The sequence below is a fragment of the Nuphar pumila genome, chromosome 13, assembly GCF_984573655.1.
Source record: "Nuphar pumila chromosome 13, dmNupPumi1.hap1.1, whole genome shotgun sequence".
Lineage (NCBI taxonomy): Eukaryota > Viridiplantae > Streptophyta > Magnoliopsida > Nymphaeales > Nymphaeaceae > Nuphar > Nuphar pumila.
The window spans coordinates 3,412,881-3,436,436 of NC_143261.1; the positions used below are offsets into that span (position 1 = coordinate 3,412,881).

The 23,556-nt window shown below is 37.5% G+C and overlaps 1 protein-coding gene and 1 pseudogene across 2 annotated transcripts in view; one reads left to right on the forward strand and one right to left on the reverse strand.

Moving 5' to 3' along the window:
- PFK4 (phosphofructokinase 4) overlaps window positions 1-15,041 on the reverse strand; it is a 52,834-nt gene extending 37,793 nt beyond the window's left edge. Inside the window, exons 1-12 of the mRNA XM_089984647.1 lie at window positions 14,397-15,041; window positions 12,312-12,358; window positions 12,141-12,180; window positions 11,983-12,045; window positions 11,774-11,911; window positions 10,221-10,379; window positions 10,066-10,119; window positions 9,897-9,965; window positions 9,440-9,569; window positions 9,232-9,272; window positions 1,256-1,480; window positions 1,080-1,128 (exon numbers count right to left, since the gene is read on the reverse strand). Of these exons, the coding sequence (XP_089840773.1) occupies window positions 1,080-1,128; window positions 1,256-1,480; window positions 9,232-9,272; window positions 9,440-9,569; window positions 9,897-9,965; window positions 10,066-10,119; window positions 10,221-10,379; window positions 11,774-11,911; window positions 11,983-12,045; window positions 12,141-12,180; window positions 12,312-12,358; window positions 14,397-14,666 (1,285 nt within the window). The 5' untranslated portion in view covers window positions 14,667-15,041. The remainder of the gene's footprint in view (window positions 1-1,079; window positions 1,129-1,255; window positions 1,481-9,231; window positions 9,273-9,439; window positions 9,570-9,896; window positions 9,966-10,065; window positions 10,120-10,220; window positions 10,380-11,773; window positions 11,912-11,982; window positions 12,046-12,140; window positions 12,181-12,311; window positions 12,359-14,396) is intronic.
- A 4,216-nt stretch (window positions 15,042-19,257) lies between these two features.
- On the forward strand, window positions 19,258-21,838 carry LOC149817537 (transcription termination factor MTERF4, chloroplastic pseudogene; annotated as a pseudogene). Its single transcript, XR_016427200.1, has one exon. The product of XR_016427200.1 is annotated as a transcription termination factor MTERF4, chloroplastic pseudogene (transcript).
- The last annotated feature ends 1,718 nt before the right edge of the window (window positions 21,839-23,556 follow it).

Here is a 23,556-nt window from a genome sequence, read left to right on the forward strand (position 1 = left end):
ATAGAGATATATGTACATATAATATATTATATGTAAATATATCTCTATGTATATAAATATATATATTTATATTTACAATGATTTTAGGAGCTACATTTTAACACCCACATGGCCCATTGGCACCGGCCTGATGTCCACCCTTATTCACACCCCACATCAACCAAAAAATTTGTCAAGATAAATAGGTAAATTCCTAAAAGCAGCATTGTGGATATATGTATTATACATCCAGTTCAGGCCACCTTGTTCTCATGTTTGTGCTCCCTCCACCACAAGCATTTTCATTACATTAGCTACTTACACAACCCCATGCATTTCCATTACATTAGCTACTTCGTATTTTCTGACAAACACTTTTATTATTGAACTCTTTCATAATGGTGAAGATTTCTGTGTTCTTTGTGATAGTAATCATCATAAACTTGTAACCTGTGTTAAAAAGTGTAATATAATTATATATAATATATTTTAATATATAATATTTTTTATTTATTTATTTTTCTCTTTCTCTTTCTTTTTGTATTTTTAGTTTTGTCTAGTTCATATTGAACTAGACTCAAAACTAGTCAAGAATTGACTAGTTTTGATAGCCGTTGGACTAGCTCCAACGACTCCCTAGAGCTCTCTAAAAGCTCCTCTCTCTCATTCTATATAAATAGGGGTGACTCCCCTCTCCTTGTTGCAATGCTTTTTAAGCATTTTATGTGAATGAAATAAAGTTTATTAATTTCCCTTTTTGAGTTCTCTCATTTATACCCTTTTGTGGGTTATGATTGAAGTGTCTTTAATAGACACCAATTACAAGCATTTGGGATTTCATGGAAGATCCTCATTTCCTTACAACCTGGTGGATTTCTTGCACCTAATGTATTTCACATTTAGTAGAAAAAGAATGGACAAGGAATTCTTAAAATTCCATACTGTCTCGTGAATGGCTCCAAACTAGTAAAAGATTGTCAAGTTCACAATAGTTGCATCAACGTTGCCAACAATCTTGCAACTGATGCAAGAGGCCGAAAACAAACTAAGACTGTGCTGGTAGTCCATACTCCATAGCCATAGAAGAGGAGATTCATTACCTATGTACTTGAGATTTATTGTCATTTTGCGCTCCTTAGTAAAATGATCCTACAAAAATTGCCCACAAACCTCAGAAAAATGATAGGAATATATGGCAACAGTGCAACAAAATTCCGAAAAAATAAATGGAGAATAACATGGAAAAAGAAGGTTTGCTCCAATGCTCCAATGGTACCTTGATCTTTTGACTGATCCACAAACCAACATCAAGGAGTAGCCGATTTCCAGAAGCATCTTTTTCATCGATCAAATGCAAGCTTTCAGCAACAAGCTCCTGTCCTGCACCTTCTGCGACTACAATGACCATATGTCCATTCTCTTTAAGGTGTTGCTCGATAAATTCAAATAATCCACCTTCTCCATCCAAATAAAATGGCGACTCTGGGATCAGGCAGCAGTCCTGTCTAATTGATCGAGTTTACTATCAAGAAAATCCCTTTTAATTAATCGAGTTTGCTATCAAGAAAAACCCTTTTAAGTGACACGAATAAAAAACAAGATGACCATCAACGAGCTCAAAAAAAAGGATAGTTGGAAAGATATACTCAAAACAATCAATCTGCATTCCTTAACTAGGAAAAAGTAAAAAAGGGAATTTTTGATGTAGCATATTAAATAACTCATGCTTTCAACTCATTATTAAGGTCAGGGATTAAAACAAAACAAATTTTGCTTTGGGCAATTGAAGGAATTATAGTACATGAAATAGACAGTCAGTCTGTTGCAATCTGCAACAGCAAGCAGCTCATCAAAAATACTAGGGCTATTTAATAGCAACCAATGGTGAAGCTTACAATCTCATACATAAATGCCTTGACTTTGCTGTCAGTAATATTTTTTCCAACCATTGACTAATGTGGTACACGCTAAATATCTGCTTTCCACTCTTCGATGTGAGTGATGGTGAACCAAGAATATGATATGAATCAGCACATTATTGTCAGTTTCAAATTCTCAACTCACTGACCCTGATAACTTTGGACATATCATGCCCATTATCAACCAACAAAATACAGCAATTTGCAAGTGTGTTTTGTTATATATATATATATATATATATATATATATATATATATATATATATATATATTATGTTTTGTCCAAAATACCTGATAGGGGTATTTTGGTCTTTTCACATGTAATATAAGTTGTTTTAAAAAACTTATTTTAGGCTTTTTTCTTTTTATTTATTTTATTTATTTTATTTATTTTTTATTTTTCCTCCTTTTTGGATCATTGGGGACCCCACAAAGGGAGTCGTTGGGGCTCCCCAACGACTCCTTTGCGGGGAGCCCCAATGCTCCCTCTCTCTCTCTCTCTCTCTTTCTTGATTTGTATATAAAGAGGTGCTCCTCCTCTCATGTTGTAGAAGTTCTCTCACCTCTTCTCAATAATATTTGATTCATTTTTGCCTTTTGGCATTTCCCCTTAGTGGGTTTGTGTATTTGCACTTTATGTGCTTGTGATTTCTTGTCCATTATTGGACCTTCAAGTGTTATCACTTGTTAGTTGTATTTTTGTCCATTTCCTTACATGGAATCAGAGCAAGGTTGAGATCAAGCTAAATTTGTTTCTCGATACATCGAAAAACATGCCATTCAAAATTTGAAAAGGAGGTGAAGCTCTCTTGCAATTCCTATTCAAGCTCTTATGAGATTTTGATCGCGTAAAAAATCGATGGAGTATTTGCTATTTCTCTTTTCTTCTCTTACATGGTATTCAAGAAAAAGATTTACTCGGTATGTATCTTATATTTTTTAAGTATCTCTTCTATTATTTATTTCATGCATTATGCATGAGAAAACACTTATTTTCTTTATCATTTTATATATATATATATATATATACTTTTGTTATTTTCTTTGGATTAACTACTTTAAATAGTTATGGTATGCATTTGAAAATATATTTGAAATATAGTAGCCTCTTGCTAAATATGTTAAAAATGAATAGGTTTTTTAAATTAATTATTAGATCTTGTATGTAAGCATATTTCCATAAAATATTTGTTTTAATTATGCATTGTTAATATATATATATATATATTCTTCATGTATTTCTATCAAAATACCTAATAGGGGTATTTTGGTAATTTTGATGTATGTTTTATTTTTCTTAAGATTTTTCTATTTCTTTATTTTTTATATTCTTTTTATTTTTATATGTATTGGGACCATTGGAGGGCCCACACTTATAGTTGTTGGGGTCCCCAACGACTATAATGGGAGCCCCAATGAATATTCGAAACAGAGAGAAGAATGTCTTCTAACTTGGAATTCAAACCGTAGATCTATTTAGGCATACCTTTTGGAAGAATACGCTACCCTTTGCTCTGATACCATGTCAGAAATCGATGTGGCACCACAGATTTATTCAGCAGGAGAATATGAGAAAGGAGAGAAAGAGGAACCGAAACTTGACGGCAGCCACACCTCTTGTTTGGCATGCCCTAATGATTTTATATTACTTTATGTTACAAAAGACATAAAAGCCCTTTGGTAAAAGGACTAAATTACAAAGTATATCCTACACCTACGCAGTACATAAGTTTACACGATAACATGGATTTGGATCTATTTCAGACCCGATCCAATACAAGAATAAATCACGTGTTTTCAAGTAGACACTCCTGAAGTTATAAATGTTAAATTAAGACTTGAAGATGGTGTTTTACTTGATGATCTTACTACTTATCGTCAATTAATTGGATCTCTTACTTACTTATCCATCACTCAACCGGACATTGCTCATGTGGTTCATGCAGCAAGTAAGTTTTAGCATGCTCCTACTACAGTTTATAGCCGTTGTCATAAGAATTGTGTGCTACATCAAGAACACCATCTCAAAAGGGGTTTTCTTATCCCCTTCTTCATCTTTTGACTTAACTGTTTATATTGATGCAGATTGGGGAGGTAATCCCAATAATCGAATCTCAACTACTGGATTTTACATTTTCTTAGGGGATTCGCTTATTTCTTGGAGGTGCAAGAAGCAACAAAAAGTTTTATTGTCATCCATAGAAGTTGAATATCGTGCCATGGCAACTACAACCATGGAAATTGTATGGCTTACAAGTCTACTCTGTGATATGGGGATTCTCATCTCAACTCCCTCGAAGATGTGTTGTGACAACAAGAGTGCGATCTACATTGCAAGCAACCATACTTTCTATGAATGCACCAAGCATATTGAAATAAACTGTCACTATATTCGAAATGAATACCTCAGGGAAAGTATTACATTACCTTATGTTACATCAAAATATCAGTTGGCTGACTTCTTTACCAAGGCTCTTCCGACTCCTCACATTTTGTTTCTCCTTAGCAAACTTTCGGTTTTCTCTTCGTAAAGTTTGAGGACGAGTGTTTATATATATATATATATATATATATATATATATATATATATATATATATATATATATATATATATATATATATATCAAAATACCTAATAGGGGTATTTTGGTAATTTTGATGTATATTTTATTTTTCTTAGGATTTTTCTGTTTCTTAATTTTTTTATTCATTTTATTTTTATATGTATTGGGACCATTGAGGGCCCCACACTTATAGTCGTTGGGGTCCCCAACGACTATAATGGGAGCCCCAATGGCCCCTCTCTAGGTGCTCCTTTTTCCCTATAAATAGAGAGTCTCTCCCTCATGTAATGTAGCTTTGTTCTCTCTCTTTTTTACTCATTAATAATATTTTCTTTGCCTTTTTGGCATTTGCCCCTTAGTGGGTTTGTGTATTGTGTGCATTATGTGCTTTTGCTACTTGGCTCTTTGTTGAACTCTTCTAAGAGTTCTCTTGTAATTTGTATTTCCGCATTATTCATTACAATGCATATCGTCATAAAAATTATATTTTATAAAAATATATGTTTTCCCTTTAAAATCTTAAATATTATGCTTATATGTCTTTCATGTTGCTAATTCCCTTGTTGTATGTATTTGGTTTTATCGTAATGATCATTGGTGATTCTAGGCATATGTTAAAACATGATTTTTAGATATATTATATGAATTTTATGTGTTCCTTAAAATTTTAGAAACTTGTATGATGTATATCTTAAGTCACCATGTTTTCTTTAACTCTTTGGTAATATCGTGGATATTTTGCATATTGACATGTTTATGTCCCATATTTTATGTGATTTCAATGGTTGACTTTAAGATATTTTCTCATTATGCAAAACTAATTCTTTGAAAAACATTCTCGATTGATTATGCTTGAGAATGATCTTAGATATTTGTGTTCATCTCTATTTGACATTTATATAGAAAATAAATCTTGCATTAGATGCTTTGAATGCATTTTATAATGTTAACTCATTTTCTTTAAAATGTGTCATAGTCATACAAAATAGATTGTATTATGAATGATGTTTGGTATATTAAATTTCATAGCTTCTATATAACCTATGTGGCTATGAGTTATAAGATTATCTTATTGCTTTAAGTATTCATGGTTGGTAGTAATTATGTTTACTTTTGGGATTGTCAAAGGTTCTTGTAAAAAATTCTATATGTGTTATTTCCTTAATATTATATGATTTGTTTGTCTCTTAGTAGACTTTTGATTTAAAAAATTTCCTTTTAAGATAATATGTTATTGTCTTCTCTTTAAAAATTATTAGATCCTTTGTATGCAATGTGCCTTAGTGCATCTATTCCTTGATTGGTGAATTTATGAATTTAATTTGAAGAATTAATTATGTTAAGCATGATTCTTGTTTATTCAAAATTGTAAAAAGTTGTCATAAGACATATTGTTGTGCATATGACTGCACTTTTTCTAAGGTTGATCATCTACCAATATTGGATTTTTTTATTTGAAATTGTCTTTTCAAATCGATTCCTTTTATGAACTCACCTATTTCAAAAATGATTTCCGTAAGTATTTATTGCCTTCTTATGGCATTAATTTTGTCCATCACAAATTTTTATATGATGCATCAATCTTCTTGGCCTTATTATTGTTGAATCAGATATGTTTGTTGGAGTGAGTTATGTGCACCTCATTTTATGTTATTTTAGATTGTCAACTTGTAGTTTGACTCTAACTAACCGTTATGTGATCTCTGATTGCGAGTGTATTGAATCACTCATTTGCTTTTGGGCATTGTTTTTATTATGAATGCTTTTAATTATATGTATCTGTGATGAATATCTAATTTTTTAAACTATGGTGTTTCGAAATATGGCTAAAATTGATATTTTTATTAATTGTATTAGTGTGTTTCCATTACAAGCCTTCCTACCTCGATTGTCTTCTTCTTTTTATGCCTCTTATCTATGTGACATCATATGTAGACAAGAGATGTTTGTTCACACCTTCGTGTGTGTTTTTAGCCTTTTATGGCATTAAGATTATACTTTTGATCTAGTCGCCGATACACTTGATCTTTAGTGTTATTATATATAGACAAGAGTTGTTTATTCACACCTTCGTGTGTGATTTTAGCCCTTTGTTTAGTCGCTGATACACTAGTTTTAAGTGTCATTATATGTAGACAAGAGGTGTTTATACACACCTTCGTGTGTGTCTTTGGCCCTTTAGTGGCATTGTATCTATGCTCTTGTTCTAGTCGCTTATACACTTGATTTGTGAGGTTTAGAGGTCTAATGAGGTGATTGCTTGTAGTGGATGAACTATTATTGAGATTTGCAAAATACTATATCTTGATACTTATGGGATTTTTTTAAAAATTTGTCTTCTGCAAATTGGTTTTGATTTGCATATATCATTCCCTTTGTCATGTGGGATTTTTTAATTCTTTGATGAATTTCTTAAACCTTTACTACTTGTCTTTTCCTTGTATGAAAAAATATTTATCGATAAAAGATCATGTATTTCATTGGTAACATATATACATATATATATATATATATATATATTGATATTTGGTACTCTATACTTAGACTCACTCTAGGATGTGTGAGTGAATTATGTTTCTAATTAATTATCTTGTCCATATTGTGATACGCATAAATTTAATTAACTCATCTTTTATTGATAAAAATAGTTATCTTTTCATTATTGTTTCATGTGCATTAAGCATGCTTTAACTGCATAATGCATATATGTGTATTAGCATGGTTCACATAATTTTATGCATGAAGTTAATTAGCTCTTTCTAAAGCTTTGAGCACCTTCTCTCTCAATAAAGATTAACTTTTTTCATGCCTTTGTGCATTTATGCTCCTTTGTGAGTATTTCATTGTGCCTTTGTGCACTTAGCCTCTTTGTGATTCTTGTGGGTTAATCAAGTCATTTTTAAACTTGATCTTTTGAAGATATTTTCACATTGAAGTCATTTTTCGAACTTGATTCATTTTCAAAGATTGAAGACATTTTCACATGGTGCTTGATTGAAATGCTTAAGATATTTTGTATACATAAATTTATCTCTTCTTAATGAATCATATGCCCTTTAAATAATCAAATCTTATGATCAATGTTATGAAAAATAAGTTGATTATGATTTAATTTCATCTTTGAAGGATACTCCTCTTGTCTTTCTTAATATCTAATGATTCAAAAAATTATCACAATTTTGATTAAACCATTCTATTCTTGCTTTAAAATATATTATTGTTAAAATTTTGCAACTCTTGTGCTAGAATATTTTGCTTGTGTACTTAGAGTCTTCTTTTGGTTTGTTCTTTCTCTACAGGATCTTTAAGAGGTGATACATTCGATACATCATGGAGATAGCTAATGAAGGTGCTTGGGGATTATCACCAATACAGGCGTTTTGAAGACTTATATTTGCACAAATTTTCTGAGATGCCATAAAGATGGAGATTTCCCTTGAAGACTTGGAATCCTTGTCTTCGTTTTTCCAAACTTTTCGTCCTCTCCCCGTAAAGTTTGAGGGGGCGTGTTATATATATATATATATAGATAGATAGATAGATAGATAGATAGATAGATAGATAGATAGATAGATAGATAGATAGATAGATAGATAGATAGATAGATATTTTGTTTTATCTAGAATACCCGATAGGGGTATTTTGATCTTTTCACATGTGATATAAGTTGTTTTAAAACAACTTATTTTAGGGTTTTTTATTTATTTTATTTTTATTTTTTATTTTTCCTCCCTTTTGGATCATTGGGGACCCCACAAAGGGAGTCGTTGGGTCTCCCCAGGGCTCCCCAACAACTCCTTTGTGGGGAGCCCCAATGCTCCCTCACTCTCTCTCTTGATTTGTATATAAAGGGGTGCTCCTCCTCTCATGAAGCAGAAGTTCTCTCACCTCTTCTCAATAATATTTGATTCATTTTTGCCTTTTGGCATTTCCCCTTAGTGGGTTTGTGTATTTGCACTTTATGTGCTTGTAATTTTCCCTTAGTGGGTTTGTGTATTTGCACTTTATGTGCTTATATTTCTTGTCAATTATTGGACCTTCAAGTGTTATCGCTTGTTAGTTGTATTTCCGCCCATTTCCTTACATGTTTCTCATCCTGGAAACGCACATATACATTTCCTACAGAGATATATTGAACTTCAGTTGTAGCCCAACTACATCATTGAGCATTTGGAGCAAATAATTATATGTTCAATCCATTTCCTCAAATGACCAATAATACCAAGCTCCGTACCCGTAAATCATTTGAACACAGGCACATATACTGGTAAAGAGGTTTTTTAAATTTGTTGATATTTTCCAAACCTGGACAAAGAAGAAAACATGAACTAGTAAAAAGGTGTGAATTCATGTCGACACAACTGATATTTAACAAGAATTTAATCCCAGAGGAAATTTTCCCAAAACTTTTGACAGGAAACTTAAGCAGTTACAGAAAAGTTTTATACAACCAAAAAAAATTAAGTGGCATGTGATTGTTGTGATTTTGTTTATATTATGAGTAAGCTTAACCTGAGGTGCAGTGTTAACCAACCAAGAGTGCAACTATAATGCTTTAACCTTTCCTATTTTTCCTAATGTGGCACAAACAGAAGTTATCAAATTGGTGCATGAATATTCATTAAAAGGTGAGCCAGATGGGACCACCACAGAATCATTGCTCCTGAATTTATGAACTCGCTATCAAATTCAAAACGATAAATCAGACTACAAATACTTGAAAGTGTTAAGCATGAATAGAGTGAGTTAATAGCAGGGTAAGCTCTTACAACATCTCGGCTTGCCAAAGTAGCAAACATGGCAATAAATCCTGCAGGCACAAACAAAGTATAGAGTTAAGAGAAAACTAATTTCAACATACAAACTTTCAATGCTTCAGTACTGTCAGCATTCTGTTCAAATTTGTTGGAAACAATTTCCTCATGCACAGGAAAATTACATTGATAAGTTACCATGTAATAAGGATTTCTTACACACCACTATAACGACCCATGAGCTTCACGATACCAACACCATTCTCAGCACTTTCAGCTTCCACGTGTGCTGCATTGATGGCCCTTTGAGCTTCTTCGACAGCAGTATCAAAACCAAATGACTTGTCTATGACCTAAAAGCAAGCAGGATATAGATCTCAAAGCTCCTGGCTAATTGGCCACTCTAAAATCAACCGTTAATCAAAACAAGTGCATTCTAGAAAATTTATAACCTGTTATAAAGTAACAGTAAACATATGAAATGAATAATCATCATTAGCCAAGCTCTATAGCAGACCATCTAATGAACCTACATTAAATTAAAAATTGGTAGACAGCTTCCATGATATGTTTTAGAAAATGAATTCTATATGAAAAAATATATATGGATGCAACTCATTATAGTGTTGTGTATTTTTTGTCTATGATAGGGAAAAACTCATCATTAGAGGAAAACTTACTGCAATATCATTGTCAATAGTCTTAGGGATGCCTGCAACTGCCACTTTGAGACGACGTCGTTCAATTTCCTGCACATGATTCTCCCAGATCAGATTCAACATGGTGGAATATGTGTCAATGATAGGCATAAACATAGAAGATTGTCTGTTTTTCAAGGATGAACATGACCTCAAAAATAACAGCTGCCCCTTTCTGAGTCCCATCCCCCCCAATTATGTACACCTGGAAGCAAGCAAAAAAGATGGAGATAAAAAAGAACAAGCCAAACTAGTAGAAAGTGTTTATGAAACATAGGTAAGTATTCATTAACTAACTGTGCTAACCTGATTGATCCCCCGGTCCTGAATGCTGTCAACTATCTTAGAGGTGTCATGGCCACCACGCGAAGTGCCAAGGATGGTACCACCACGTTTATGAATATCATTGACAACCTTTGTTGTCAAAGGGATCGTGTTTCTAGAATAGAAGCCTCTGTATCCACCCTGCAGGAATTCCAAGTAAAACATCATGAAACAGCAATCAGGGTTTGTACAAATTTAAAACTATATGCAAACTACATTCTACCAAAAGAGAAAAGGACAAGTTGTGTCACATCAAATGGCGTTTTCCCTTTTTTTGCATAGGGAATCTACATTGAGATCATAATTCCAATCAAAGATGCTCAAGATAATGATTCAAACAGTTGTTTTAATGATGGCATTTGATAAAAACCATAATCTTCCACAAAAGCACTCTCTTAAAAGAAATCTGAATTATACTTATCAGAATACCTCCTGAAACCACTAATAGGATAATCACCATGGAGCTTGATTTATAAAATATGCAACCATCTTGAGTTTTATTAATGGCAATATGTATGAGAAAGGGCCATAGATTTTTCTCTTCTTGTATGTGCCAGCAAATCTACGTCACATGGATACATTGCGGGAGTAGGACACGAAGTGGATACGCTTGGTATGGGATGATAATTTTCAAAAGTTAGGACACAGGGACGCGGCCGTACACACATTCATAAAAGGAAATAGATAAAGTTAATGACACCATGTTGAATGTGTTTGAAACTTGTTTGACCATGTCCAGGAAATGTCATGTCGTGTCAACATGGGATATGCATGCTAAGTGTTCATGTAACAGCAGCAAATTCAGGTGGTGAAATCATTGATTATTTGATAAATAAAAGAACCCTAAACTTTTGAAAAAAAAATTGTTAGATCTTCTCTTTAATCATTGATTCCAGATGTCTTTCTAGCATGCCAGATGCAAGCCGAATTACCATCATGGGCAGGGTAAGGGGGAGGGGTATCTATGAACTTGATTTGAAGGATGAAGGAGTTAAGGTGTTGTAGTAGTCGAAGGAACCTCTTATGGATGAGATGATGGAAGAGGGGCAACATGACTTACCAATTATTGCCAGTAGCAGTAAAATTTTCATTATTCATTTGATGTGTGCAAATGTTCTCGATTTTTTCTTAAGACTAATGTTATCCTAGTCTCACATTTAGTATGAGATTAGTCAGCTATTAGCGAGTAAGGTAGCAATGGGCCAGCCATGGCCCAGTCAAATCAGCCTGTCCATTTAAACCCAGTCCAGGCATGGCCATGGTTCAAGAGTCCAAGGTAGGCCCCCCAAATGGACTAGTCCACAAGCAGCTGGCAGGCCACCCCATCCTAGGTCTATGTTTTGACCAGACCTCCCAGCCAGCTGGTCGAGGTCCCAAAAAATCAGCCCAGGTCTAGAACAAATGGACAGAGCACAAGCACCCAGTCAGGTGCCCACCCCTGCTAAAGTCAAAACTTATGATCTTCCATAAAAACTTAAAACATGCAAACACATGTAATTGCACAAGACCAAGTGAAATCATTCAAATGAACTCACCTCAATCCCAATGACGTTATTCACCCCATACATGTAGTTCAAGCCACATACAATTTCACGTATGACGGTATTGATTCCCGGACATAGCCCACCACATGTCACGATGCAAGCACGTACTTCATCTGGCTCGAAATAAACCTGACCAGTATCAAACGGAAGTGAATAACATAATTTGTGGTAGATAAGCCATGGAGGGGCATCTCGGCTACCTTTTCTCGAGGCCCAGTGCGCCGAAAGTGTACACCCTTTGGGTCATTTTTCTGAACTACAATCTATGAAACCAAGAAAAAAAAATCATACAACATTCATATTTAAGCATGAAAACTTAAAAATTACAAATGACAACTGATGCAAATGAAACACAGACCGTTTTGGCTACCACGTCATCTGCATTGACAAAGCTTTGCCTAGAATAGATCAATTCCCAGATTTTAGTGATGAAAAGAAGGCATTGTTCAATTCCTTTTGGAATTAAGCATTCAGAATCAAAAGTAATACCATAAGTGCAGAAACAAAAATAAGAGTAAGGTATACTCACTTAACAATGGCATAAGCAGGACTCTTTTGCAAGGGGCTTGGGTAGGCCTGCAAATAAAGGAAAGAAAAGAAAAGGCAAAAAGATTTAAAATTCGCAAAAGCAGAATAATGGAATAAGACTACTAGCAAATACAGTCTTGGACCCAGAGAAATCGCAAATTCCTAAAGAAGAAGAAAGTAAGAAGAGCACCATTAAAAAAATCTTATAAGTCGAAAAAACAGGGTCGACTTTGAAAATATAATTTACTTCCAAGAAAATGTTTATAAGTAAAATGACTATATGAAGATACTAAAACAATCAGCCAGAACAAAAAAGTAAAAAACTGAGAATGCTGACTTTCATGGAGACAGAAGTCCTAAAAGATGGTCTAACCTGTAAATTACAAAATAAACCTATCTTTCCACCTAGAGAGAAATGTGGGAGCTAATGGTTTTTAACTAAATAAAGCAGGCAAAATATCCAAGATATCCATAACCCTTTCACTTGCAAGTTCTCAAAGTAGAACAGGCTCTGATAGAGAAAAAACCAGGAGAATGCTATAAGTTATTGCCTCGAAGCAGAAGAAACAAATTCCACCTCTGCAAAACATAGAAGGAATAAACAGGCACCAGAAACCAAAAAGATTGTAGGTCATCAAAATAGGTCTTAAGTTATTAAAAGGCTAGACTTGGGGGAAGGAGGGGTTTGAGGAAGACATGAGTTGCCACTCCATCCAACAGGCATAATCCCACAGTCAACTAGATTTTTCAAACTTTCCAAACTCTTTATTATAGGTCAGAACCGCAATATATGATCCAGCATGACCCAGCGGTACTTGAAATCTCTAGTTTAATGATTCTATCACAGTGTGCTAGGCTCTCGTTACCCAGCCAACCCTGGCCCTTGTGACCCTTGTGATTGTGACGTACATAATGCTAAAACAAACATCACAGGATGGATCGATTTATTTTGTGTTTTGGATGTCTACAGAACCTCTCCTTCAAAGGTGAAATCATCATAATTTATACTAAAGAACCACACTGTGAAACTCATAATTTACACTAACAACCACGCTGTGAAATTAGTGGCAAGTGATCAATAACTTCCCAGGGTAAAATATCAGCTGGACAAGACAAACTTGGAGGTGCTGAAACTTTAGAGGAAAACCTACGTACAGTGGAACATGTAACAAGCTCCTCAGTTGCAGAGAGAAACCTGAACTCTTTTCCCGGTGAGTGGGATAGAATCTATAAATTCTCAATAGTGAAACGAGAGAAAAAAAGACACAATCGAGTATCTTTTTAATTATAAGTATATATCTCATAAAAGCCTTTCTCTAGAATTCTCATCCAATCGAAAATGCTCAACACCTAATATGCAAATCCTCAGGCTATGGCAATTGATTGAAATTCCACAGATCGCCTTAGAGAATAATAATTTCCAGTTCTGGTTAATGAGGGAGGAAGCTAGGCGTTAGCCTGTGTAATTATGAGAGTGCAGCAGACTAGATCACAAATTCATCTTTTACCCCTTCGTAAATTCATTGTGACAACGATCATAGCAGCTGCAAAAAAAAAACTTTATCTTACTCAACTCCCTAAATACGATCAATCAGAAAGAGCTTCCATGAGTGCAAAAGCACCAAAATAAGTACAAGTCGCAACTTTTCATCAATGCCAAGATCATATGCTCGTTCATTAAAAGACTTACAGGGCAATTGCTTCCATCAAAATCTACGCAAAATTGAGCTCCTTATAACCGCTTAGAATAAAGTATTCTTTATTTGGAATCGCATAAAAATGAAAACAGTCGCCAATCAAACTTATAAATCATGTAAAATATACAACTTCCCCATCGATGATGATCAGATAGCGATGAGAACCGTTAGAGAGAAAGTTTCCTTCTAGAATTAACCAAAAGAAAACAACCATCGATCAATCATAACTCTAGTAAATGCACAAATTCTCCACCGAGATGGCCGGATTCATTAATCGCAGGATTATTTCGTTCCAAAGACAGTCAAAACCGCTAGTTAACGATCCAAAACGAAATCCCGACACAGAAGGAAGAAAACAACAAACATCAAAAAGAAAAAAAGCAAATTACCTGTAATTCCGGCAGATAATCGGTCAAGTGAGGAACGTCTTCGATAACGAAACCTCCCTCTTCCTTCTCGACCTTCTGCAGGTGCGCAACGAGATCTCCTCTTCTCCTCCGCATCGACGCCGAGAAGCCCACGCCGGCAGCTCTAACTCTGAAGTTGAAGGAGCAAGAGGAAGGGGGTTTCTTCGTCCTACGCAGTTCTGCACGGAACGGCAGACGGAGGGAGAAGGAGAGAGGCTCTCGGGAGAGAGAGAGCGGAGCGGCGGCCTCCATGATCAGAGGGAAGGGGGACTTCCTACGAATTCGGAATCCTGTGATTTTGGTGGGAAAATCGGCCGTTTTTATAGGCGGCCGTGCGAGCTAAGTTTGGCGTCCGAGAGCAGCGTCAAAGCATCGATCGCGCATCTTGAGTAATGATTCCGTGCGTCATGATTGTTTTAACCGTCCGTGAGATCAAATGATGTGGACCGTTGATCTTGACCGTCGCCGATATTGACGCTTTCTTGTGGATCTCAGGTAGGGGTTGCATACGGACCGGACCGGATCAGATTGGTCCGAAACCGCATCCGAATTCAAAGTAATGGATCCAATGAAATAGAGTTGAATCTGGATAAAACTTCTATCTGATGTGTCTGGAAGGAACCAGGAAAAAGGACTGGAAACAAGTTTTTTACGTGCAAAAGGTATAAATGAATTGAATTTGATCTGGATCCATGTATGGATTCAATAGAAAATTTGTGACCAGACCCCGAACCGAAAAATAGGATTGCATGAATGCATACTCGATCCGATTACATGCTCTGATCTTTGTTTAATTTAAGGTTCCAGATTTGAATCGAGAGACTGACTAAAACCTATCTATTTGCACATTTTCATGGCTCTTTGTGAAAGGGATTCTGTTCGGGTCGGCCTGATGAGTGATGAGATTAGCGGGCATGACCTGCTTGGAGGACTAACATTTGGATCCGATGAGCCAACCTAGAGATTCAAACTAACTAAAGCCAAGCATACATGATTTCGATATATTTATGTGTCAGATTGGATCCAAAATTTAACATTTGGTCCTGCCGCATGTTCAAAGAGCAGCCACAACATTGACACGGTTTGTTAGAAAATGACACTGTAACTTTGCATGATGATAAAAACCGACCCCGGATGGTGCCTAGAGCGTGGATCTTGGGCAATACCAAATGGATCCACTTTAAGTAATTGATGCAATAGGCTTGGATTTGCTTTAGCAACACATGGATCCAATGTTGAGATCTTGGGACAGAGGATTCGGGTTGGGTTCTTCTATAATTGGATATGTATCATCCTCTCCTTCTTGAAAATTGCCTAATCCACTTGGCATGGTTCTACTTTGAAAAACACAATTGAACATGAAGGCTGACACACTTCTTCGTATTACTTGGCAGACCATCTTTCTAGCCTCTAAAGGAAAGAGCTCAATTCATCGGTGGTGGATTCATTTGTGGTTTTCACCCTGATAAAAATTGGTGAATGAGTTTAATCTAAACACTATAAGTCATACTCCCAATATAGTCTCTGCCTTGGTGCTTTCATTGAAATATAGACTCAAGTTTTTGGAGGTAGCAATTGTGCTTGAATGTAACTTCACTTCATCACTAGTTCTCTTTGTATTTTGACCAACGGGGCTCGGCTTGCTTGGTAAGAACAGCTAGTGCACGTCACCTTGTGTTAGGACTTTGCAGGTTCAAAACCCAATAGCATAGTTGTATAACTGTTAGGGATCTACCTAACCCCACCTTGCCTTTAAAAAATAACTTTTTGTAGTTTGTTTATCAATCGTATAGGAATTCATGCCGTTGTCTCTCAACTCAGCTTCCATGCGTATAAAACCAAACACATGGGTTCTGTCATGAGCACCGTAGCAACAGAACAGGTGCCTCATGCATTATGTTGCCCAAGAACACAGCAAAAAAGACATGGGAAACGCTATCTGTGGGGTTATTTTTCATGTGTTTGTTATACTTTCACTCAAGGGACGCCTCTTTCCTTTGAAAGTGCTACTTTTTGAGGGAAAGTGCTTCCCTAAAGGAGAGATACGAATCTATTTTTGACAAGAAAGCTATTTGTTGCATTTATCATGTGGGTCCCACGGTATATTTCTTATAGACATGTTTGTTTCATGTTTTATAGAAAAAATGCCCTATTTCTTAGGGAAGAAAATCACTTTTATAGGAAATGGCACCAAACAAACGCCCCCCACCCCCTTCTTTTATAGGAAAGATAATCATAGGATAAGATAGTATAATCTCTTTTGACCGGAAAAGGTTGCTGATCCTTTCCCACCAATCCTCCAAGAATTGTCCTGCCAAGGGACTGAGCATATTTGTTAAGAACCATAGATGCTGGTGCCCATTAGGTGGGTCTCACATCAAAAGCAGGTGCCATACTGGGGGCAAGCCATAGCCATAAAACTTTTTTTTTACGACCAAGGAAAACCCTCATTTGAGAACCGAGTCACTTAATGGGCCCACCTCTCTCCGAAGTCAAACCCCGGGTTGAGGATACAACCACCCATCACCGTGATAAAGCATCGACAGCCCCCATGCGCCGGTGGGATTTGATAAAAAAACTTCAGCCAAATTCTTGTGAGAAATTGAAATTTTTTATATTTTTAGTAGCTTTTGGACCAGGGAAAACAGGGCCCCACATCACCTCGCCTCATTTGGACCAAGGATGGAGGTTAAAATCAAAACCCGTGCGGGGATGGACGCTTTTCCCGTCCCACCTCATTCTTGCCCCAATCCTCACCTTGCCCCACCCTGCCTCGTCCATAATCCTTCTTTAAGGATGGCAATGGACAGAGGAGAAATGGGGCTCCGCCCCGCCTCGCCCCATTTGGATAAGGGAGGGAGGACATGAAATGGGGATGAAGGTTAAAATCAAAACCCGTACAAGGCTGGAGGCGGGGATGGAGGGCAAGATTTTGAGACAGGGCGGGAGTGGAGACCTTGTCCCCCACCCCCGGCCCTGTCCACTGCCATCCTTATCAAAAAATTTAATTTAAAAATAACATGTTATTTTTTATAATTAAAAAATATCAATATTTGTCACTATGGGCAGGCCTGCATAGTTTCCTATAGGGACTTAAACGATATTGGTCCGGATCAGATGTGACCAATATCATATCCAACTAATTGGATGTTGGGTGAACGTGTTCTCGGATGGTGAAAAGCTCATACCAGATCCGCTTTTGTACATGTAAATGGATTAAGATATCTATCAAATTCAAATATGTGTTGGAATCAGTAGCAAAAAATCAAAACCATATCCGCATCCAATTATAATCATATATGGTTTTGGCTTACAAGATGCAACTAAACAGAATCTAATTCGGTCCAATATCAGATAGAATCTGATTCATTGACCATTTGGCATCCGTAGTTTCCAACGATGAATATGGGTCCAGTCCATGGTAAGCTGGATATGGAGTCGGGTACCTCACCAGAGATGGCCGAGTCTTCGACACTTATGCAGCCCAAAGCCTGAATAATTGAGTCTCAAGTTTAATCTGGTTTCAGTAGCAAACAGGACTGGGGTTGACTAAACCCAGCCTGATAAGACCCAGGTCAAACCTGAACACGATAAGAGCTGGGTCGGGTTTTCGGTAAGTGAAGGACTGGGTCAGTTCTGTTTGGCCCTAACAGGCCCTAGGTCGGGTCAGCCCAATGTCTTGTGTAGTTAGGAAGGCTGATGGTACAGATGATGTGGGTCAGCCAATGGATCAGGTTTTATCCAACTTGAACCAATATCAATCTGAGAGTATTAGGATCTGGACTGGACCTAACAAGGTACATCTGATTTGCTAATCAGATTGCACCGCAAGATCCAAGTAGTATATAAATCCATGTTTGGTTTTGAAGTTTGCTAGCCGGTCCTCAATTTGACCCACGATCCAACATTTGTACACATAAAATATTGAAAAACTATAGATTTTAGTAGCTTGTTTTTTTGCTATTTGAACCATTGTTCTGGATCAGGTCTTGCCTAAGATTGATCCGGATGAACCCCACACCTGGACTCCATATTGGCACCTCAAAGTCAGGTCTGGATCTGGACCCACAAAACCTGTTTCAAGTCTGACTCGTTGGCAGCCTGAGGTTGATAGGCAAACCCAAGTTTTAGAAGCATCTTTGCAATATATTCATTAGAGGGAGCCTTTACCAAATCTGGATCCAATTCGCTTATTTTCACCTTCATTAAATTGGATTTTGTGTGATTGGTTTTAGTTCTTTAATTGGATCGATTGTTATAACCCAAACTAGATACGATTATATGGTTTGATCAGTGTATTTAATATTTATAGTAAAGTTTGCAGATAAAGATTTGCATTATAGGCTCCTAATTTGCTGCAATGCAATTGATGCAGAGCCATAGGAAAATTATTCTTAAAACCAGCAGATTTGATGCCAAATCTAATCTATGAACCAAGAAATCTAGGAGAAACTAGAAATAACTGAAAACTGAATTATCTAGAAAACTTAGAATAGCAGGTGTGGCCTTAACTATGGTTTAGTTTTCCCATATCAAACTGCAGGAGCTCTACAACAAGTGTAAAGAAAGGCCAGAAAATGAGGAGAAGAAAGAAGAATTGAAGACATTCATTCAGCCAGAAAATGAGAAGAAAGAAGAATTGAAGACATTAATTCAGCCAGAAAATGAGAAGAAAGAATTGAAGACATTCATTGAGCCAGAAAATGAGAAAGAAGAATTGAAGGCACCTGATCCTCCTTACAAGGGCCGTATTTATTTTCAACCCATGCTTAGAATATGTATTGGTCTGTTTGGCACTCGGATAGTGAAACTATAAACCGTTTCATGAAAATGATTATTTTTTTTAATTTATTACTCAAAGAAACGGCAACCGGATCAAAGACCTGATCAAGATGGTTCAGCCTACCATATCTATGGTCGTCATCCCAGAAGCATAAGCATCGACCATGAAGGGATTGAAAAACACAAACACAAAGAAAAGCGACAAGATCGAATCACAAACGCATAGGCCGACCGTATGAATCTTAGAATCATGATGAATCACAGAGGATCTCAGATGCACAATGAAACCAACGACGAATATGACATATCATGCTATCATATGCCAATCCTAGCCCTAACATATTAATGCATCCTGGCCGTCCACATTTGCACCCCGTCCATACGTATGATCATAGTTCCAGATGCATTCGATTGAACGGCTAGGATTGCGCATCATATAATATAGATTTTTTTCGAAAGATTACCGGCCATATGTGTTCGGTGAAATGTGATTTCCAATTCCAGGAACCAAACACTCAATGGGGAACCGGGAGCGGCGAGGAAAGAGGGTTCTTTTTTTTTCTCTCTGTGAAGAAGGGTTTCAAGGGTTTTAGAATTGCCGCATTTTGACCTCATTAGTATTGCAGAACGAGGAGAGCAAGAACCGAAGAGAGAGAGAGAGAGAGAGAGAGAGAGAGAGAGAGAGAGAGAGAGAGAGAGAGAGAGAGAGGCCCAATTGATGTTTCCTTTCATTCCCCTCCAATATGCATGAGAATGAGTTCGCTATTCAGGAGAAAATGCCCAATTCCACCCCACAAAGGGACGGCCAAATGCTCTCAAACGTCTGCTGGAAGGGAATCCCCAATCTTTCCCTTGGCACCCTCTTCTCAATCTTCACTGATCCACTGCCCCCAAGCATCTACCATGAAGGGTACCGCACAATCTAGGGCTTCCTCAATTGGGTACCCTCCCTTCACCCCCAAAAGGTTCTTTTCTTCGAGCTCCAATAAGTTCCCCGAGTACGAGATGCCGTCGGTCACCTGGGGCGTCATCCAGGGTCGCAAGGAGAAGCTCGTCTCCAGGGTCATAATCTGCGACTACCTCAAGAGCATCGGCGTCGTCCCCGACGAGCTCGAGCACGTCGAGCTCCCCTCCACCGTCGAGGTCATGAAGGAGCGAGTCGAGTTCCTCATGAGGCTGGGCCTCACCGTCGACGACATGAACGCCTACCCCCTCATTCTGGGGTGCAGCGTCAGGAAGAACATTATCCCCGTCCTGGGCTACATGGAGAAGATTGGCGTCCACCGCTCGAAGCTCGGCGAATTCATCAAGAGCTACCCTCAAGTCCTGCACGCCAGCGTCGTCGTCGATCTCGTCCCCGTCGTCAAATTCCTTCGAGGAATCGACATCGAGAGGCAAGACATAGCCTATGTGCTGCAGAAGTACCCGGAGCTACTGGGATTCAAGCTCGACGGGACTATGAGTACTTCGGTAGCTTACTTGGTCAGTATAGGAGTTAGCCCCAGAGATATTGGGCCGATGATGACACAGTATCCATATATACTAGGAATGAGGGTGGGCACAATGATCAAACCTATAGTTGATTACTTGGTCAGTTTGGGACTCCCCAAGAAGGTGCTAGCGAGGATGTTTGAGAAGAGAGCTTACATACTTGGGTATAGCTTGGAGGAATCCATTAAGCCCAATGTTGAGAGCCTTCTCAGTTTCGGTATCAGCCGGAAGAAGTTGCCTGCCATTATCGCGCAGTACCCACAAATTCTAGGAATACCGTTGAAGGCGAAGTTATCGGCACAGTTGTATTTCTTCAACCTGAAGTTCAAGATTGATCCCGAGGGCTTTGCCCGGGTCATAGAGAAGATGCCTCCGATTGTTAGCCTGAACCAGTCTGTGATTTCAAAGCCAGTAGAGTTTCTTAAGGGCCGGGGTATACCCGCCGAGGATGTCGCCAAGATGGTGGTGGCTTGCCCGCAATTGATTGCTCTTAGGGTTGAGTTGATGAAGAACAGTTACTATTTCTTTAAGAGTGAGATGAAGAGGCCGGTGCAGGAGCTCGTGGAGTTCCCAGCGTATTTTACTTACAGCTTGGAATCGAGAATTAAGCCTCGGTATGAGAGGGCATCGAGCAAGGGGATTCGGTTTAGCCTGAATTGGCTTCTGAATTGCAGTGACCAGCGGTTCGAGGAGAGGATGCGAGGAGATTTCATTGATTCAGACACGGTCGGGCCTTCTTTTTGTATGGGCGGAGTATTGGAACTACCAGGAAATGAAGTTGTATTTGAGGAGGAGGAAGAAGAAGAAAGTGATGGAGAGATACTCTATAGGCGTACTGTTTCTCTGTAGTAAGTGATCTATTTTTTGTTTGTTTCATTTCAAAAATCTAATGAAATTGAATACAAGTTTCATAATCCTCTTACTTTTGGTTCTCTTGCCCATCATTGTGCTTTCTGTGCTAAATCACTAATGGTGCTAAATTGTAAGATGAGAATGTGCAATTTTTTTTTAATTGTCACTCTTCCTGTATGATATTTATCCATTTTTGGAGGATGTAAGAACTAGCCATCAATGTATTCTTGATTATCATCATTAACATTTGCATCATCGAGGATTAATATGGAACTCAAGAAATTGGTAGCTTTGTTTGGTTGATACAGTACGTGTGCATTATCAAGGTTACATATAGGTTATGAATTCCAAGCCACTGCTTGTATTTTTTAATGATTTCAATTTTACAATCTTTAACTCAAGAAATTAGTAACCTTGTTGGTTGATACAGTATGTGTGCATCATCTTTTTTTTTTTTTTTGTGTGTGTGTGTGTGGGGGGGGGGGGGGGGGGTCTCCATAGATGCCTATGGCTTTTGGCAGACTATGGAGGGAATTGATGGAAAATCGGATATTACTGAATGGCAAAAGCCTTATGTAAGCTTTGCTTTCTCATGCTAGTCCATTATCGGCCGTCCTCTTTGTAGGACTTTAGGAGAATGTCAAGTCTAGTTACTCCCCCCACTCAAGCTAGACGTCCCTGCCCACATGGAACTGTATCGGGGTTAATGGGGAAAAGACAAAACATGAACCAAGAAATAAGAAAAGAAAGAAATAAGAGCAAACAATTGAAATTAAAAGAAAATGAACTGAAGTCCTTGTTAGAAGTTTCTCAACCGAGATGCTGTTCTTTCAAGCATTCGTTACTATGCTCCCACCTAAGTTCTTGGAATACATATAATTTCCGTGTGTTTTTTCATCTTTCAAAATATAGAATGCCCAAGTTTTTTCCATTGGCAATCTTAAACATCTACAGACGATTAGTGGGAAAGCTTAATATATTCTTGTCTAAGTAAAAACTAAAATGATAGGATCATTGCTCTGAGAAAGATATAAAGAAAAACCTTTGTGGCTAGGGATGGCATGCAAGCTCCAACCAGGGGATGAGATTGTCATACTTTATGAAGGAAATTTTCTGCTCAGTGGATGCATCTAGTGACTTGTTTTTGTGGAATGAATGCTTGCCAAATAGGACCTAGAGGAACAACTTGCTGACATTATCATGAAGTATGTCTATTTGCTCTCTTCCTAACCGGAAGCAAATCCTTGCAGAAGTATACATGGCCACAATTGTGGTGGATGAGTGAGACATTTCAAAAAGATCATGATACATTAACAAGCAAAGGCTTAACAAATACAACAACAACTACTCCGCCTTCATCCCAAAACAATTGGGGTCAGCGATATGAACCAAAAAAGAAAATCATTCTGGGTCTTCTACATGAATCCTTCTCCTCCAATCATTTATATCCACTGCCATGTCCTCGGTGAGGTTCAAAGCATTCATATCCTTTCCTATCACCTCCATCCACATCTTTCTAGGCCTACCCCGACCTCTTTTAACTAATATATTTTCTCATTTCTCCATCCTTCTAACTGGAGCATCATTAGGCCTTCGCTGAATATGTCCAAACCACCGTAAACGATTCTCTCTCATCTTATTTTCAATGGGTGCAACGCCTACCTTCTTACGTATCTCCTCGTTTCGAATCTTATCTTTTATTGTATTTTCACACATCCATCTCAGCATATGCATCTCAGCTACACTCATTCTTTTAATATGATATCTCTTGGCAGCTGTAAACACCCCAAAATTTTCACATCCATTCTCAAACAACCCTCCTCGTGCAGTGCCAACCCTGTTAGGTCAGTGTAGGAGTCAAACCCCGAGTCAGTTTCAGAAAATCACCATCTTACCCATTTTCATTAAGAAAATTACCATTTTACCCCTAGGACATCCCAGACCCCAGTCAGCCGGAGTCAACCAAACTCATTGGTTAGTTCAGGACAGTCAGAATATCAGTCATTTCAAGCTCATT